This window comes from Ischnura elegans, chromosome 8 (genome assembly GCF_921293095.1).
Source record: "Ischnura elegans chromosome 8, ioIscEleg1.1, whole genome shotgun sequence".
In the NCBI taxonomy this organism is placed as follows: Eukaryota; Metazoa; Arthropoda; class Insecta; order Odonata; family Coenagrionidae; genus Ischnura; species Ischnura elegans.
Window position 1 is genome coordinate 94213384 of NC_060253.1, and position 20395 is coordinate 94233778.

General features: G+C 37.8%; 1 protein-coding gene across 2 annotated transcripts in view; it reads left to right on the forward strand.

Moving 5' to 3' along the window:
* The window catches only part of LOC124164598 (sodium-coupled monocarboxylate transporter 1-like), a 34198-nt gene that overhangs the window by 1297 nt on the left and 12506 nt on the right, over positions 1-20395 (forward strand). The window contains exons 2-14 of one of the 2 annotated variants that reach the window (XM_046542010.1): positions 1688-2061; positions 3836-3995; positions 4871-4936; positions 5176-5227; positions 5613-5680; positions 6716-6870; positions 7405-7545; positions 10191-10299; positions 11243-11352; positions 14555-14738; positions 15817-15903; positions 17769-17956; positions 19954-20278. In XM_046542010.1, the coding sequence (XP_046397966.1) occupies positions 1766-2061; positions 3836-3995; positions 4871-4936; positions 5176-5227; positions 5613-5680; positions 6716-6870; positions 7405-7545; positions 10191-10299; positions 11243-11352; positions 14555-14738; positions 15817-15903; positions 17769-17956; positions 19954-20278 (1941 nt within the window). In that variant the 5' untranslated portion in view covers positions 1688-1765. The remainder of the gene's footprint in view (positions 1-1687; positions 2062-3835; positions 3996-4870; positions 4937-5175; positions 5228-5612; positions 5681-6715; positions 6871-7404; positions 7546-10190; positions 10300-11242; positions 11353-14554; positions 14739-15816; positions 15904-17768; positions 17957-19953; positions 20279-20395) is intronic. The other variant, XM_046542011.1, reaches the window with a different exon arrangement.

Consider the following 20395-nt stretch of genomic DNA (forward strand, 5'->3'; position numbering starts at 1 on the left):
CGTCACTTAAAATAATTATTTCAGAAAAAAAAAATTGAAAAATTAATGCCGAAGCGGATGCAATGCACTGCAACACGCCTTCACTGTCGCCTTTTAAAATAAATTCCAAATATTTCCCTAAACTTTTAGCCATTCTTTTAATCTCGCACGCTGGTGCAAAGAAATCGTGTAACCGAATTGCAGTCTCACGACACTGCGGGGACACTCCTCAGAGGTCGGGTCGACAAGTCAGTGAAATATTTAGGCTGGTTCTTCAGAAAGGGCTGGATTTACATGAGAATTAATACGCATAGTCAGGATGAAGTGAATGGAATTCTCCTTCTTCCTCTCTGGAAGATGCAGCGGAACATGTTGCGAGCCAATATGATTTCTCTTTCGTAAATGTTCACTAAGTGTGGGATTATTTGGTTTATAAATTGCTGTTATACGTTCGAATCCTCTTTAGGCTACATTTCTCTATCTTCACTTGGTATTCAAGATTACCTGGGCGACTATTTCTCGGAAAATATCGGATTTTTTCCAAAAATTTGCTGAAAGCATCGTTCGAAAAATTACATCTACGGAAAATGTCCTCGTGTTTCCAAATTTAAATCTTCTTTCGGCGCCATCAAAATGAGTAAACACATCTCCAAAACGTCGGCTTTAACCAGCCCCTTGTTACTGGATGGTAATCGTTCACTCCGTAACATTTCGAGCCTAATGCGTGAACTGCGGTGATATTTGCATACTTTATTTTATTTTGATTAACCAAAATAAAAAAATTCCACAGGAACGAAAAATCGATACCACGGATCTTTAGCTTACCAAGCCAATGCGCAGACCACCATGCTATCCAGATTCCTTAAGCCAATGGCCATGAGAATTCAGGAACCTGGATAGCGTAGTGGTCAGCGGAGTGACCAGGAAAGCCAAAGGATTCCGCCGCGGCTCGATTTCCGATCCAGGGGAAAATGTTCTAATTGTAATTCACGAAGTAAATCATTCATTCCTCCCATTTGAGCCTTTGACAAACATATTAGGCGGTCTGATGCGATTTAGTGCACGTCCCATATACACTCCATCCCCGCGAGAAATAAAAATACGGCAAAGAGGGTGGGTTTGCGATTCATTTCGAGATTTAAAAAAACGATTAAAATAGGGAAACGCAATTCTTGAGTGGAAGCCATCCGTGAAGAGGTTCGCATAACAGGTGAGATAAACTCGTCTACTTCGGTATCAATTGCTCCAACATTCAAATTGTCGGCGAACACTTGTACTACACCGGAATATATCTCACACCCTACATAACTCATGATAATGTAAACATCTCATTGCCGACTATTGCCCTTTTTATATCCAGAATGATGGTCGAAAAAAATTATTCTCGTCAATATTTCAGAAAGGCATATTAAATCATTAGAATCTTGTGCCACGTGTCGTAATATTTTTAAGTTGATTTAAAGAAAGGAATGGGTGATGCCTACAAATGAGAACCGTAGAAGCCAAGGAGAGTACAATTGCAATTTTTTTAACTTTGAAGATGTGTGCTGATAACGGTTGGTAGGATACACGATATTTTTGTAAAAAAAGGGACATCAATTATTCATTTTTATCCCTTTGCCACAGCAATATCGTATACCCCACCAACCATTACCTGCACTTATCTCCAATATTTATATAAATTTCACTTGTTCCTCTTCGCTACTAGGCTCCTCAAGTAAAAATTTGAGGAATTTCACTCACCGCATTGCAACAGCTGGAGCTTAGATCCTCTTCCTGGGTTGTAATGGGTGATGCGGCCGAGGAGGACGTGTGGCTAGCGGAGGAAGGAGGGGCCAGTTCCCCAGAGGCTACTACCACGTTTACCTCCGAAGTCTTCGATCGCATGGCGAAGTCGACGACTGTGGGCTCTAGGTTCTCGCCCGTGGACTATGCAGTCTTCTGCACCATGCTGGCCATGTCCGCCGCCATCGGGATGTATTTTGCGTTCTGCGCCAAGCAGAAGCAGAACACAACGTCCGAGTATCTGATGGGAGGAAAGAAGATGGGAATCATCCCGGTGTCCCTGTCGCTCATCGCGAGGTATTCATACACGTCCATGGTCCTAACTCACAAACAGATACAAAAAGAGTAAAATTTGACGATAAAATTATTTTGTTTGGAACCAAAATTGGTGGAACGGTTTATGTCTTCTTCATCTTCGTCTGGTCATCTAAAAATCTTGTGTCAAACATAAACCTATGTCCCTCACTCTCTTGGTCTTAAAACCACTGGAATCGGAAACTATCTTTTGTGTATTTGAAGTTAAGTCAAAATTTTGAATTCAGAGTGGAAAAAAAACAAAAATTTAATTTCTAGGGTTAATACATCAGTTCTCATTATTAGTTTCTTGAGGTCATACTCAGTACTGTTTTATTTGAGCACTCCATAACTCCATGTGGTTGAATCCTACCATGAATATTAGTAAATCCATATAATTTGTTCATGCCAAAGTTTAGAAAAAGTTACCCACGGATAACAACGGTGCCTTCAGCAGTACCTACATCTATTTGAGGCTTGCCCCGCTATTGCGGCAAAAAAATTACTCTGGATGTGACGGTTTTTTAAATAATCTATCTACTTGTATCATTAAAAACTGCACTTGTAAATACGGTAAGTTATGTAAAAGTATGCCCGACATCATAGTCACGTAAATTCGATTCAGCGCCAAGCATAAGCAGAGCAGAATGCATCACGGAAGAAGAGGAGTTGGGAATGACCCCTGTCAGTTGTCGCGAAGTGTTTTTTTAGAGACGCAAGGTGTAACCTAAGCGTATAACGGACATTATCAAATGACTATTCATATTTTAACCAAATTTTTTTGCGAGTGAAAGATAGAAGTTCAAAATGAAAGGGCAAACAGTGCAAAAACAGCTGGATGTAATAGCAATATGTAAAAACGCATTAGTATTTGGATGGATGTTATTTGTCCCGGAAGTGCTGCATTATTGCGTGAACCCCAAAGACGAACAAATATTGTAGTCTAAAATAAATCCGCACAAATTCCTTTCCTTGTGTTCTTGTGATTGCGTTCTACATCATTTACCGTAAACATACATTTACTTAGACACCAGACTTTAACAATAGTCTGTTTTTCAATGCACTAAGGTAACATCTTGCGCAAAAGACTCGCATCGTCTGAATAGCTGATACCTGATTGAGGAATGCTTCGTTTTATTCTGCGCCTTAATGAAAACAGCATATGGCTTAGTCTTACAATTATATGTCTGTAATATAGGGCTGATCGTGAATGAATAATTGAATTATTATTTTGGAGGAAAAATGAATCGGTAAATGAACATTTTGGCAAAGAACAAGTCATTATTTTTCAAGGTAACAATTTGATTTATAATACCAAATCCGAATCTTACATTTCATTGTGTAGAGGGGTTTTTTAAATCTTGGGGGCAGATTTTACATATCTATGTATCAAAGCTACTCCTTTTTAAAATTTAATTAAAGTCAATTGAAAATAACCGGATATGAACTTGAAAAAAAGATACATGGCACTCTTTCAGTGTAAAAATACTTTTGCAATAAAAATTAGATTCGGGCCATCATTTTTCGTTATTTGCAGCACGGTTATTAAATCGTCTAAACTGAATCTAATATTTTATTTTCAAATGGCAATTAATCTCCCAATTTTTTTCTTTTGTGCAAACTGTTTGCCTAATTTGATAATGAATAAAATAGCCTCTTAACTACTAACGTCAATTCTAAAAAGATTAAAATGTTGTAAACTGGTCATTGTAATAAGCTGGTATGCACAAAATGGAATAAATACGCACTGCTTCAGCGTTCAAAGATATGTTGATAGTCTTGTTTCAGGAGTGACACTTCTGGGATTCCCAGCTGAGATGTACCTTTATGGGACACAGTTTGTCATGTTCCACGCAGGAATAATTCTAGCGGCTATTCCTGTATCACTGATCTTCGTGCCTGTGTACTACAAACTCCAGCTTACGTCATGTTACGAGGTAAAATCACATAGCATCTTTCAACATTTTACGCATAAAATTTTACTGCTTTAATCCTTGAACCCTACCGACAATGCAGCATCACTTAAAAGAAATGGAATTTTCCAACTACTCAATTTCAATGCTCATAAAAAGATCGACTTCGATACAGTCGCTTCATCAAGACTGAAGAATCCATCATAAAACTATGTTAAAAATCCAACATAAGTCATTCATTCCGCTGACTATGGATATAAACTGAAGAATTCTCAATATTAATAGACGTCATGTCATCTAGTGAGTCTTCGAAGTTAGTATTACTAATATTTAATGCTATTTTTTCATTCTGGCTGGTGCTTTTTCAGGGTTGAAAAAATTTTCCCCTATGATCTACCCCGGTAAAATTGCACTCTCTTTCGTGATCTGAGGTTATCAATTTGGGAATTTTTTTTTTCAAAGGGAAACCGGCACGTGAATAATTGAATTGAATTTCTCTTTATCCTTACTGTCATTTATAACGATAACAGTAGCCTACCAATACTGTATTCAAGCATCGCATCTTCCTCCCTTCGTCATTCAAACATCATCTTTTGTCTTCCCAATATAGACGTCAGTGTGCCTTTGTTTTTCAAATCAATATCCACCGATAGAAAATTCAAAAGCTATGAAAAAGTGGTAAAAAAATAAAATATAAAGCTCATTTATTAATAACTCACTTGAATATAACGTGATTTTGTATGGCTCAGTCTAAAAATAGCTGACATTCCAACATTCTTTACACGTTGTGTAGTATATGAATTGGTGAATTAACACCACAGAAATCACTTTGAAATGATTCAGTTTACCGATTAAATGGAAAGGCGAAAATATTAATAACTTTCGTACTTACTTTTTAGTACCTAGAGCTGCGATTTGACCGGAAGGTGCGACTACTTGGCTCAACATTGTACTGTATATTTTGTGTGAGTATTTTCCTTAAAAAACATTAAGCATTGGCTTATGGGATCTAAATCTCTATTCATAGCTAAAGAAAAATTTTCCACTACATTAAAACATCTCTAAGTTTTACTCGATGCATTATCTCAATATCAATAATAGCAATCTAGTCATACTTTGGAAATATCTCAAGGAAATATCTCTCTTAATAAAACCATACATGTAGTCTCTGTGATCACTCATGATAATATTTTATTTATTTTAGCTTCTCAACATCCCGATAATCATTTACCTGCCAGCTCTCGCCTTCAGCCAAGGTAAGAAAAATAATTTTTTAAATGGGAAATAACGAATAAAAACACCATAAATTATTTTAAAATCTATTGGGCCGTAATTACTGAGAATCGTCAAGCAACGCTGAAAGCCCACGAACGACTCCTTGTTAATATTTTTTCGTAGCAGCTTCTACGCTTGCCATAAGTTTTATTATTCTGGCAAAAAAAACTTAAGACTCTTCCAATTATTACGGATCCTCTTGCAAACAATAATATTTGTGTACTATCAACATTGACGCGTTATCAATCAAAGAGTTGTCCCTTGAGATTTGTGGAGGACCCATTACGCCCCTTAAAGATCATTATCCTTATTATCCACCTCTTTCACCGTTCCCGTATTCAAGCAAAGTATCCTATCTCACAACAGTCTCTGGATTCAACATCCACGTCATCACCCCCGTGGTCTGCCTCGTCTGCATCTTTTACACCAGTTTGGTAAGTAAAGCAATTAACTAAAATATGATTTATTGTCTATGGTAGACAAGGAAGCCTAGTTAAATGAATAAACCACTACTTATACGCTTGGAAAAGCGGAGCAAAAATAGTAAGCTCTATTGAATCAAGGGCTGTTAAAGGTTTTTCATCTTCATCAATCAGTTCATCACATCAATTTTTTCACTCTTACTAATAATCATCTCGCGAAACTAATAGCCCGTGGATGGTTCCAGGTTAATTATTTCCATAGCAATGTCTATACCCGCAGGAAATATTCTTATTTTGCAGCATTTGAACTGGAACTTTTCCAATGATTACGGCTCTTCTAGCATCCAATTATTCTCATGATCATTTTTTGTTTAATGCGATTTTAAAGGACGCTATTCTTATATAATAAGCATCGATGAACGAAAAGGTAGATTAATGTATACGGAAGTGTTTAGACTAATTTCCAGCTAATTATAAAATAAATGGTTGTCAATAATATTGATGCTCTAAATTTTTCCTACTCTGCAATTTGTTGTCGATTTATTACCAGCGAATTTTTTGCATAATTGCGAAAAGATAATCCCGCTGTGCGAGTAAGGTTATGACAGTGGCGACATTAAACATGGGTTTTTACATGAAATTCGTTCAGATTATTTTCCCCGGAAAGATTATTTACTAACTCAAGCGGTTAAAAATGCGAGAGGCATTTACGTAATCATTTTACAGACGCCTTTCGGAGGCATTCTTTGAGTATCAATTCGAATGTATGCATTCCAAACGATATTTTACTCTCATTTAGTAATCAGTTTTATTTATAAATGAACGACTCTATTGAATAATAACATTTGTGTTTGGTGCTACTTTAAATGGTATATATACTTCCCTCATATTAAAAAAATGTTTACAATTCACAAAAATTATGATAATAGATTTTTGGGGATATGAATCACATATTTCTATTATTCGGTACGATTGTGTAACAAAGGTTAATCAAAATATTTAATGTACTAACTGATATTTACTATTTTTCATTCATATCTCTACCAGGGGGGCATGAAAGCAGTCGTATGGACAGATAGTCTACAAGTCATTATGATTTTTGGTGCCATGATATCGGTTATCTGCATAGGAACTCAAAAGGTTGGAGGAGTTGACACTGTATTCCAGAGGAGCAATGATAGTGGCAGAATCGACTTCTTCAAGTAAGACTAATATTAGGTATTAAACATCGACGACACGATAAAAACTAATAACCTACCTCAATTCAAAAATTATTACACTCCAAGGCAGTTGAAAAAAATTATAAATTTATTTTATTATCATAAAGCAAATGGTGTTAATTTTTCATTAAACCTTCCCATCAAATATCTGACAATAAAATATTTGAACTCAATTCTAACGTAATATAAAGGTATAAGTCAACAATATTAGTGTTTATTTGAAAAAACCTCTAATCAGCCACATAATATATAGGTATCGATAATTACTGACTGATGGGATGGTTTTATGAAAAATTAAGACCAATTGTTTTATGATAATATTAAATAAATTTACCATTTTGTTCAACTGTCCCGGAGTGTAATCATTTTTGATGTGAGGTAGGCTATTAGTTTTTATCCTGTCGTCGATGTTTAATAACCGATAACCGCGTAGTTTATTACATGATCACGATAAAACAACCTAGCTGCATGCATATTATAATCTCCTGACATTCATGAAACTTTCTTATCTAACAGCATGAGTTTCGACCCCACAATCCGGCACACATTCTGGAACACAATGTTTGGATTTGTCTTCTCGTGGTCAAATAACTGCTCGACCAATCAAGGAATAGTCCAACGCTTTCTTGCCATGCCAACAATGAGGCGTGCTCAGATGTGAGTATTACCGCAACCCAAGCAGCAATCAATATCTCAAAAACATCCAGACAACGTTGCTGGCGTTAACGCATGGCATCCGTGCAATATTCATGTTACTCTAATTAACATTGCTTGGATATCTTTCAAATATCCAAAGGATCCGCCAAACAATGTTGCAGCAATGTCCAACAGTGGACATAGAGGTACATATTACAACATATCTTCGACATCTTCACAAAATCTCAGGAGTAGTCAACAGATGTACCTTCGTAAGGTTTTTGGTAATACCCAGATATATAAACAAAACATTTAGGTAGTACTTTCCCAGCGAATAGCTAATATATTTCCCACTTAGCTAAAGGAAATCTGACCAAAAAAATTCAGTCAAATCAAAATTGAATTATTTTTATTGGTAGAATTTAGGTTTAATGCAAAGCTGAGGTTGTTTTCCAAACAGCAGACGATATCCATCGGATATCTAAATAAGGTTGATATATCAAAAACACGTTGTTATTAAACCATGGATTTTTTTATATGACATAAATATCCTACTTGTAACATCTACGATGAGCTGAAAAATTACATAACATAGATATCCAAGTGGTAATATCCGCGATACAATTTTTTTTAAATTCCAAATGGTATCCATGGGAAGCATATGTTCTGTATGGAATTGAAGAAAACATTTTTTTGTTTTCGTAAAATGTTCTCGGGATCGCCATCGGGTCAGAAACTGCATAACTTCCGACGTTTCGATGTCTGACTCGGCCATCGTCCTCAGGGCTTGAGGCTCACGTCGGCGTCGGCAGTTATGCAGTTCCTGACCCGGTGGCTATCCCGAGAACATTTTACGAAAACAAAACATTTGTTTTCTTCAATTCCATACAGAGCATATGCCTCCCATGGATAACATTTGGAATTTAAAAAATTTAATATCACGTATATTACAACTTGAATATCTATGTAACATTATTTTTACATCTCGTCGTGGATGTTACAAATAATGTTCAAATCTATGTAACATCAAAATATCCATTGTGTAATGACAACGTGTTTTTGGATATTTCAACTTTATTTAGATACCCGATGGATATCGTCTGCTGCTTGGGAAAAAAACTCAGCTTTGCATTAAACCCTAATTCAACAAATTAAAATAATTTTATTTTCATTTTGCTGATTTGTTTCGGCAGGTTTTCCCCTATCTAAAACAAATATTTGCGAAAGTGAGCGTAGTCCTGGATGCTAAGGGGAAGAACACCTTTAGCGCGAATTTTGATAATTAAAACACTAATGGGCTACAAACACAGGGATGCCTGCAAGTTTCTCTCTCGCACTCCCTTCAATTTCATACCAAAGTAGATTAAGAGATGATAAACTGGTTCACGGAAGTGTATTAACATTATCACTGATTCTGGGAAAGTGATAATTGTGTACGCATTTTCAGCTGATAAGATAAAGTTTTATATCAGTTACAACCTCATAAAGCTGAAAAAATAACCCTCAGATATACGGTGATAGCCATTGTAATGAGACATTTCGAACTTGCGATTTAATAAATATCAAGATTAGTAAGGGCAATATCCTCAATATTGGTGCACAAAATCAGCCGAAAAATTAGGCAAAAATACTGGACTGAGACGGACAATAATGAAAAAAGAAGTTATCACCTACCCTATGAATAACGTTGTTATATCGTAAGAAATACTAGAAGCAAGAATATTTTCTTTCATCAACTAAAATGGCGGAACTGGGCGGAGCATGCACAAAAATTTATCTTTCATTCCTTTGCCAGTCGTGGCATTTTCTTTTTCACAGATTTCTACGATTACCACATCGACGATGGAAGAAAAATTGTTGAATCGGTAATATAAGGTTAGAAACTTATTGTTCTTCCGTAATTGTACAAAGAAAAAGGTTTATATAATTTCTCTCATTCATATACATCAGCAGTCTTGACTATCACTGAAATAGGGCAAGAATATAAATGCATAATTTGGAAAGAACGGCACAGGAAAGTGGAATACGAAATCCTGAGGAGTAGAATACGTAAAGTAAATGCTAATAATTTTTCTGCAGAGTGATTTTTTTGTAAAAGAAAAGAGGAAACATAATTAACATTCATCATATGTTTTCAAAATTAGTCAACAACTCCTCGATCCACTTAAAAATCCAAGGAAGCAACTCACTTTCATTATTTTCACTCATTTATACGTACGTTTTGGATTTCACTAGAGCATAAGGTCAGAAAGCGATTCATAGAATCCGTTTTATCTAAAATATTGGTCTAAACATATGAATTGAAAAACAACATTAAGAGCGCGTACCAAAACTTTCCGTCGTATTGGCATCGTAACTTGTGATTCGGCGCAATAATGTATCCGTCAAAACATATTGATCCAACAGTATACTACATCGTCCAACAGTTATGCTTAGTTTTCACGTAATATATATTTTCTTTGTCAAATAAACATTACTGCGTTGGAGTATTTTGAAAATATTTTGCCTATGATCCATTCACAAATAAGAGCTTAAAAATGATTTGATGATGAAAAAAATTAATCATTTTCCAAATCGATTGAATGATCACCTCTATTGAAGGGTTTCCAATTTTTAATTTTTCTATATATACCGACTTTTATTATCTTTTTCATTTTGCACACCAGAATCGTCTACATTTACACCTTTGGTACTGCTGCTATCACCCTCATCAGCTGCTACGCTGGACTTCTAGTGTACGCTTCTTACTATGACTGCGACCCATTAACCACTAAGGTAGGTTTGCACCCATTAGGTAGTATTTACCTTTTTCGTATTAAAGTAAGGCCTCAACATACGAACAAGATGCGTTCTTAGACCTAGTTCGTGTGTTGAAAAATCTAACCAAGGCAACGAAAAGTGTAGCTATCCTGCAGAAAGCAATACTGCGTTACAATTTTGCGTAAACCCACAATGGTGACGGACTGATGATCTTGTTGCGCGTGCGACGCGGCTGGTGGCGAAAAAATTACGCTACCCACGGGTAAGGAAAAACGGGCGAAACGCTGAACAGTTCCTGACTTGGTTGAATTGATACTTCGCTTAGACTGAGCCCAAAAACTATTTCCTCTACGCCACACCACATTGCGTCGGCCAACAACAAAGGCCCCATTTTAATTTACGGGTACTCTTCAATTTTTTTAAATGTTCTTCTAACTAAACCTCAGAAAGTTCGTAAGTCGAATGCTCGCAAGTAGTGGACTTATTATAATGGGAAAAAATTACATCGTTCAGGTGTTCAGCAAATTCTAAGTAACGCTACTGAGACCTTCTAAAAATAATAAGTGTAAACAATTTGAGATAAGAAAACACAAGAAATTTAAGATTAAATTAATATCATTTATAACTTTTTCCTTCTAAATAATTAAAATCTAATAGCGTTGCAAACATTCATTGTTCCGCTGTACATCACTTTTCATTAGTAAATTTCACCTTAGCAATTCGAATGCTTATCTCATGCTTTTTCTATGACCATGATCAACTGTAATATATTCTACGTGACCACATCATGTTTCTATATTAAGTAAAAGGAAATAATCACAAGTAAGTCACCTCCGAAGTGTGTCATTAATGTACAGTAACAGATAAGGGTACTGATAGTGGATGAACAAGACGTTTTATTCTTCACTATCACGAGTGAAACAGCAGAAGAGAGGTTTTAATTTGTGATATATTTTAGGCTGTCCGCGCCCCGGATCAGCTTCTTCCTTACTTCGTAATGGATTTGGCAGAGTATTTCCCAGGGCTACCAGGATTATTCATCGCTGGAGTATTCAGCGCCGCATTAAGGTATGCACCTTAGATAACTTTTTTTTTATTCATATCGGTTTCACTTGGAAAATAAACACTAGCCAATTCCAAATTAGTTGGCCTGTGGACGGAAGAAACCAGCAAAATTTTGGGGCACAGATGTTGACTTTGTTCGACTGAAGATCTTCACCACGCTTGATATATCTAAATTAGTATCAATAATTCTAATTAGTGCCATCCTTATTTCACCTTGCGCATTCCGGACCATTCTTTAACAGTTACTTGCTAAGCAATTATGCACAATACTGCCCTCGGTATCACTCAGGCGGTACACGAACCCGCGACCCTTCGATTTGCGATCAGGGATTATCCACCACCTGCACTGAGGCCGGAAGTGATTTACTCTTATTATTAGTCTTTTGACTTGCCTTTGAAGCTTGCAATAATTAGTGTTTTCAATACATGCCGCTGCGGTTCTTGGTCCTGGCAAGCCCAACGTCTAATTAAGGTGTAATTTAACGTATGATCTGAGTAATTTCGTGAACGTGTGAATAAATACCAATGTTTACGATACGACCTCGGCTGGAGCAGTGAGTACGAGAGAAGGGTTCTACATCGGGTTGGTGTGGTGGCTAGAGCTTTGGATTCCCACACCGTGGGCTCGGGTTCAAACCCCGGCGGTGGCAGAGAATTTTCAGATACTACTGCCCGATCCCTGATTGAGTGTTGTATGGAGAACATTTCAAGCGCAACACTCCGTCCGTCGGATGGGACGTAAAGCCTTTGTCCCCTTGGCGCCTTTCGTTTGGAGCAGGCTAATGCCGACGCCGGGTTTCTCTCCACCCTTCCTTGCCTACCCTTCCGTCATGGCGCAAATGACCTAAACTGTCGGTCGCCTCCTCCAAACACCATACCATACCTGCTAAGTCTACGCTGGTCCATGGTCCTCCGCGACAACAATCGAGACTCGACCAATCCCGCCCCTCCTAATGCTGAGCTTCAATGGTCACTTCAAATATTCATTCAGTAGCCGTGAAAATGGGTAACGAGTCGGTACCCGAAACGTCGGCGCTGTTACAAAATCTTACCCGCGTGGAATCCCGAGAAAAGTATATACATTCTGTTCGCCGGGAAACTGTAAAATCATACATTAGTATTTTGGTAGTCTCACCTTTATTCATTAATCCATGGCCTACTCCTTTCCATTCTATCTAAAAAAATATCCTACTCTCTTTCCTCGTCTCCCTCGCTTACCCAACATCTAAACCTCCAACACCATTTTCAACATCCCTTACCCGCTAAGTACTCCCTCCATCCATACCTTCTGTCTCCTTCGTATCTCATCCAGAAGCTGCCTCTCCTCAGCCACCATGTCCAGCACTTCGTTGTTCCTCCTCCTCTCCGTCCACTTAACCTTTTCCATTCTTCTCCACACACACATCACGAATGTCTCCAGTCTTCTCTCGCTCTCCTTCCTCAGTGTCCACGTTTCCGCACCGTAGAGCGCCGCACTCCCGATCAGGCTCTTCACTAACCTTCCCTTTAAGCTCTTACATAACGATCCTTTCATAAGCTCCTTCCTGTTCATAAACGCCTCCTTTGCTGCTCCTCCTCAATTCTCTCCCTGATGTTCTTACTTCTGTATCCAATTTCTTCAAATGTGCTGCACAAATAGTCGAATAGCTCAACCTGCTCAAGTTTTCCCCAAAAACTTTGATCCCATTTAATCTTAGAGTGCGTTTATATCACCGTCCTTGCCTGACCAAAAAAGACTTCGATGGAGAAGGAAATCGAAATGGTCCTTGGACCTCTGTGCGCTCATCCTTGTCATGGATGCTCTGCAGTGAGTCAGTCATTATCAATTCTCTTCCCTATGCTTCGAGGTATTATCTCTTTACATAATTCAGAGGAAATATACAAGCTCCATGGCTCGATAAGACCCTCATTGTAGCCCTTACCCAAAACCGTAGCGAATTTTTAAGTCACGCTTCCTTTTGCCTTTTTCCCCCGACTTCTACATCCCCCTTATCTCTCCGTCTTTGAGTCATAACCTCATGGCACCGCACCTACCCAAACACGTATTTTTGTTTACTCAACTGCGTTATCCTTGTCCCGAGACTTTCTGCGGTGACTGTGCAAGCGAGCATTTAATGTATTTACTAAAGCCGTGACTCGCGTTGTTGACGGCAGGGCAATCCGAATTTCAGGGATAAATAAGCAATGATTAAGTTCGGTAACCGAAATTTGTATTCGTGGCTGCTGGTATAATTCATGGAACAAATGAGAGATAGTGATAACATCGAGGCTAAATTCATATTTAATTATAATTATCATATTTTTACGCCAAGGGAATCACCAACTGACTGTACTGTGAAATATAGTTGCCTGTTTAGAGTGAGAGAATGAGATAGCATTACGGCAAACTTCATGTTTAAATAAATATACCATATTTCTATGTCAAGAAAAACGCCAAATGATGAATGAGTGAAATAATAGTACCCTATTCAGAGTGAGGTAAAGTGATAACATTGCGGCAATCCTCATATTTAATCAAAAATATCCTTTTTATACCAAAGGAGTAAGTAAATGATGATATAGTGAAAAAAGCGTATTCCAAGAGTGTGAAAGTGATAACATAAATGAGAGAAAGTCATAACATCTTGAAAAACCTCATGTTTATTAACCAATATCTTATATTTATGTCAAGGTATTCAATAGTTGATGACACAGCGAATTATAATGGCCTATTCAAAGGGGGAGAAAGAGATAACATTGCGGCAAACCTTACTATTTACTCGGTTATGAGGGGAAACAAAATAAAACGTACAATGCGCACGGGGGAATTCATGAAACCCACAAGTCGGGTGCCGTATCGACACCTTTTTGTTGTCGGTACGGCTACCGACGATCTCCCGTTTTCTCCTCGGTGCCGCACCGATCGGTTTCGTAAAGAATCGCACGCCTGCTTACCGGGAGTCGGTTTGACGTCCCACCCGACGAATCGGTGTCGCACCGATCGGTTTGGAGATACCGAACACGGCCCCTGGGCTCTCGAGCGGTGCCTTAATCACTTACCCGCCTTCCCTTTTCGGATAGCCTATAGTGTGGCTAGCTTTGGTCATGACACGTCATAGTCAACATAAGACGTCGCAGCATTGCCAAAAATACATTTACGGATTTACTATTACAAGACCGCAGCGAATTCCTAGAAAAACTGATACATTTTAGTAATTTTCCGCAGCACGATGTCCACGAGTCTCAATGCCATGTCGGGAGTGATCTACCAGAGCTACATCAAGCCACGCTTCCAAACGCCGCCTTCAGAGGCAAGGGCCTCGTGCACGATGAAAGTGTTGTGCGCTGCGATCGGTATCTTTTGCGTCCTCATGGTATTCATCGTGGAGCACCTGGGAACAGTGGCGCAGGTCAGTTTTCACATCACTTAATCCTTCGAGTCATCTGAGTCATTTGAGCCCAAATAAATTTGTAAATGAAAATTTGAACGAGGATCGAGGAAAATGTTACGCCAAAAAGTAAAAAAGGAAAGAATCATAAATTTATTCGCTAGAAAATGTCGGGAGCACTAAAGTGGTGACTTTAAGATGCAACCTTTGCAAAGAATTAATTATAAGAGTGGAATAGAGATTTGATCTGAATGAACACTAAAGTAACATTGACAAGAATTATTAACTTTAATTAAATATTTCAAATGACAGTGGCACATGTACTGGTGCTCAACCTTGAATAGTTCACGAATACCACTCTCAATGGAAATGAAATTATCCGCAAGACCTCCGATTAAGATTACGTATTTTCCGTTGAAAAATATGGTAAGATAATTGTAAAAATATATAGGGCCAGTGGTTTCATGGTGCCGGAACGCGCTGGATAACAACAGACATAAAAGGCAAATAACACTTTCATTAATTTTGTTGCCTCAAAATTTTTAATACATATATTCGATGCCAAAACAAATGTAATAAAATATTAATGATAACTTGTAATAAAAAAAACACACAGAGTGATATTTCACTTCTAAAAAAAGTTAAGGAAAGTGCGTTCTGACATTGCTAAGTTTGCCATGACGTCACTCTGTATGGGACATAACATAATTATAAAAATAATCAAAAGTGAACAATAATTGAAATATGATCAAATACTTACATGCATACCACCAGTTATTGGCACGGAATATGAGTGCGACAATAATATGACATATATTACTGCATCCCAATTTTTAAGATCAGTTCACGTCTATTGATATGTTTCATTAATTGTGATTCTTTTCTCTAAGCAAAGAAATTTTTGCAATGTTGTATTTCATTTTCTCGTTCAAAAGCTGTGTATTATGACTGAAAATTTCTAATTTCAATTCCAAGTTCTTTAGCACGACTATAATTATTCCGCTCAAATCATTTGTGCAATGAAAGCGATATTTATTAATACATGTACCTAATTATTTTTATATTTGATTATTAATTGTCTTATTTTATGTCTTTCAAGTTATCTATTAGCTTTGGAGGAGTAACCAGTGGGCCGAGTCTATCGATGTTCGTGCTGGGAATGTTTTTTCCATGGGCTAATGCAAAGGTGAATATTATTTTTTCATTATGCTTAAGTAACCTTCCTGATATCTCAATTTCTTGATTCTCGAATTGTCACTTTATATGAGTGAATTTTTATTTGTTTTCCTATGCTGAGTATAGTTTTAAATAAGTCTAAGCAATCATAAATATTCATGCGAATTATACTAAACTTGGCTGCGGGTGGATTAAAATCATTATCTTCATAAAGGTCGTTTGTTCTTTTGCGAAAGAGTACTACAGGTGCGGCTGTGAAATTTTTTCTGGGTACGGTTGAGGCACAAGTAAAAGTCGTTCTTTGTTCTAGATGCCCAGAATATACGTGAGAAAGACTAAAAGAGGGATATTGCTTTATGAATACGGTTACAAATAAGTGAAACTCAGGACTACTTTGCGGAGAGTTGCGACAGTGCGCAGAGTTAATCGCATGTCTTTGATAAGATATCTTCATAAACGCGGTAGTCCTGGCGCGGGAAAAACTGAAAACATTTTCAGAACGGAGTACGTCGCTATCAACTTAGTGTTTTCGCCTTTCGGCAGAACAACAGCAGCTGCCATCAAAATACTTAACACGTAGCGCAGACATTTATTTCACACTATCTCCTTATGGACTATATATTTTGATAGAACTCCTTTAAAGCATAGCTGTAAATGTTTACTCAACTTCTCAACTCATTTTAATGAAGACCTTTGTATTAGTTAGAGAGTATATGTGAAGACTGGCATAATAATTTTAGATTCTATATTGCCTCATTAATGGTAATTGATTGAAGTGTTCCCAGATTTAATTTCTTCTGTAATGAAGTAGCACTGATTTCAGAAAGACGATTATGAGTATTATGTTAAATATTTCTTACAATTAAAATGATTTCACACCATTTAGAGTAATTTGGAAACCTGTCTCAACCACCCTTGGGGTGTGGTCGGTTGTGACACTTATTTTATTTATAATTCGCTCCTATGAGCTTACAATTATGTTGGGGATTCAAATTTAGTATTTAAACGTATAATAATGTACGAATTACATTACGATAAACTCGTTATTCAGCTCAGTAGCCTACTTCAAAAATCAAGGGCGATCAAATATAACTTGTTACAATCGCACCTAGTCTCCTCTACACTTCTTCCATTGAACTCAGCATTCACTTGAGCTCCTAGACAAGGTTGACAGAAATACCCACCAAAAGATGACATGTTTATGCTTCCGCATAAGAGGTATACTAAAGATAAAGTGAATATTTCAGCCACTTTATGCGTTAGAAAATAACCTAATCATATAGCTAAAAAAAACATAGGTCAACGGCCTTGTCATGCCCACATACTCAAAAGTAGTATTTCGAAGCAGAGTAAATAAAATTACATTTCCATATAGATGATTCTTTACATAATCAATTAATACAGGTACTACATTTAAGCAAAATACTCTACCATAATGAACTATTGTTATCTAAAGAATAAGAAATTTAACACAATAAGGACCGGATATTTTTTTTCGAACTTACCCCAGTAGCCGGCTATTTTTCAAGGCAGGCAGTTTTTTTTGCATAATTTCGTTTACATCTGAATAACTTTTTACAATACCTCTTTCAAATTTTTATTGTTACAAGATAAAACCTAACGTCATAATATGAATAAACAATTTTTAATGCATACCTAAAATTAATAATTTTTAATAATGCCGTTACAATATATCATGGCATGTGGCATATAAAGGCAGCGTGTAGAAAACACGAGTTATCTCGTGATCCGTCCGCAATGTGTTAAACAAACTGAGCTTAATATTGGGCTTTCTGCAGGAAATTGTTACTCTGGCTGCTGACTCCACATTTTAATAACGCAAAATTAGCTGATTCCAGCGTCACAACTCCACAGGGTGCATTTGCGGGAGGACTAACAGGGCTGCTGGTCATGGGAACCATATCCTTCGGCACGCAGTACGCCAACGCAAGGGGACAAATCAAGCATCCCAGGAAACCATTGTCGACTGCGGGATGCTTTGTAGATCCAACCGAGGGCCCAGTGTCGACCTTGGCGTCTCTGGTCCTCGACAGCACCATCTCGTAAGGAGCTTCGATAAGTTTTGGAATTGAGTTATGCAAAAAAGACCCACATCATAGTTTGTTATCTGGAAGAAAATCTCTGCATCATTCTCATGAGGCTTTTTTACATGATACATACATTGACCCGTACGTGTTAATGTCTAAATGTATGAATGCGTTAATGAACACGAACATGCACATGGGCGTACCCAGCGAGGGGCAGGAGGGGGTAGCTGCCCCCCCCTAGATGCAAAAATTACAAATCGATGGCTAAGTTCTAACAACACGTATCTCAAATTCGGCCAGTTTGAGACAGATACCTTAAAAAAAGCGTAATAACATTAAAAAAATAAAATACAAGCAAAAAATAACTCTTTGCTTGCAAATGAATGCTTCTTTTTCAATTTTATGAACTTTTTATATTTAATTTCATCGTAAAAGTAACAAATATTAATCGTTTTTTTGCTCTCCTGAAAATCTGTTTTTTTTGTGATACGTGTTGTTAGAACTTAGCCATTGCAATTTCTTTAAGGAAAATAATATTTTATCAAGTAAATAATCTTAAAAACTAATAAAGAGCTGTTAAAGTTTCCTTAAAATGTTGATTTCATTCGCCTTTTCCATGCTTAAATCTTATCTACAACTTGAACAACCATGTCTCGCCCCCCTCCTCCTAGTTTTGATCCTGGGTACGCCCTTGAACATTCACTTTGTCGCTACCCAACGTTTGCAAATTCACAAAGAGAAAATAGAATCTGTTCTAATTTGCAGTCGGGTAGATTTCCGGGTTCCATCCGTGTTGTCATTTTGATGGCGACGTTTCACCATATGCGCTCTAGGTGACCTCAGACCAGGCCTGAAGTGGAGAGTACTTAAAATTCAATTCCATAAATAGTTTATTTCCAATTCTGCCAGTTTAAAATGGATTTAACATAGTATTCTGTAGTACTAGACATATATGAAGATTTCCTCTTCAGGGCTTGTCAAAGTGGTTTTTCAAGTTTACATTTGCTAGTGAGCCTGTAGCAGGATTTGTAACGCATATTTCCCTGGAACTATTTTCCTCCGGGATGGCTATTGGTCCGACATTTGCCCGAGACGTGAGGGAAACCGGCAAAACCCCACGCACACCGCCGTGTAATAGATGCAGAGGACTGAAGGGCAGTATTAGGACCCATGATGTACCCTGTTAAGGCATATTGCCACAGAATAGGGGCCTATGGCAGGTCCCTATTCTGTGATTTTATTATGCACGATATATAACTTCCTCGTTCAAGGTAGAAAGAATTACATGGAGCATTTTCTAAATCACTCCGTCTGTCTGACTTCCCAAAATTGAACTTCCTCCTTCAATAGGCGTATGGTGGAAGGTGCTAGGTCAACAGCCGTTAGCCCTTTAGGAAAAAATCGATCACGTTTTGAGAAATTTGACTGCCAGAGTTCGGCTATGCATATATTTTGGTCAATTTTTTTCAACGCATTTCAATACCTATCTTTGTAACAACATATCTCTCTCGTTTGATCGTTTAAAATATACTCTAAGACCTGAATACATAGAGCGGTTCTCAGATGTATTCTCCGTTTCGCTCTGAAATATGATCTGCCCTCAAACCACCTATACGCCTATAATCTTTATCTCACGGCACTTTACGGAAGCTCATAGCTTTAATTAGGTTTTGGGAACTCGCTCAGCGAAGTTGATGCGCCATGATTTCGGAAGAAGGACATTGTTTGCTAGAATAAAAGTGGGGGGTAATCTTTAATATTTTCATGTTTTCATTAATGTACAGCATACATGAATTGAGTTTCCTGGATATCAGACAATTACTTATACCACTTATTTTTTATCAGAGCGCGACCTGGGTTTCAATGAATTATCATCATCTTCAGGCGAAAGATGATGATAATTCATTGAAACCCGGGTGGCGCTATGATAAAAAAAATAAGTGGCATAAGTAATTGTCTGATATCCAGGAAATTTATGTATGTATTTACTCCGTTCTATTTCATCCTCACAGTCTAAACTCGACAATGGAGTCTCCGACGATGGGCCCTGCAACGGTTGACCCTCCTTGGCCCATATTCCGCATCTCCTACACCCTTTACTGCATGCTGGGGATGGCCATCAGCCTCACAGTGGGGTTAATTGTATCGTTGCTGACGAAGCCCACGCGACCAGAGGACTTGCACATAGACCTCCTGTCCCCCGTGATCAGGCCGTATTTCTCGCAGCGGTGCCGGAAGGGGCCAGAGGACGAGAGGGAGACAACTTCTTGGGAAAATGGGGAGAGAAAAGGTGAAGAATTTGGCATGGACACCAGGGAAGTTTTCCTCAAAAACAAGGTGGGTTAGAGGAACTAGATGGCTGACTTTACAGCATAACTTCCGAGACATCCGGATTAAACTGATCTCTAATGAGGGGGTGAGGAACAAATGATATTTTTCTCAACAGCCAAGGGG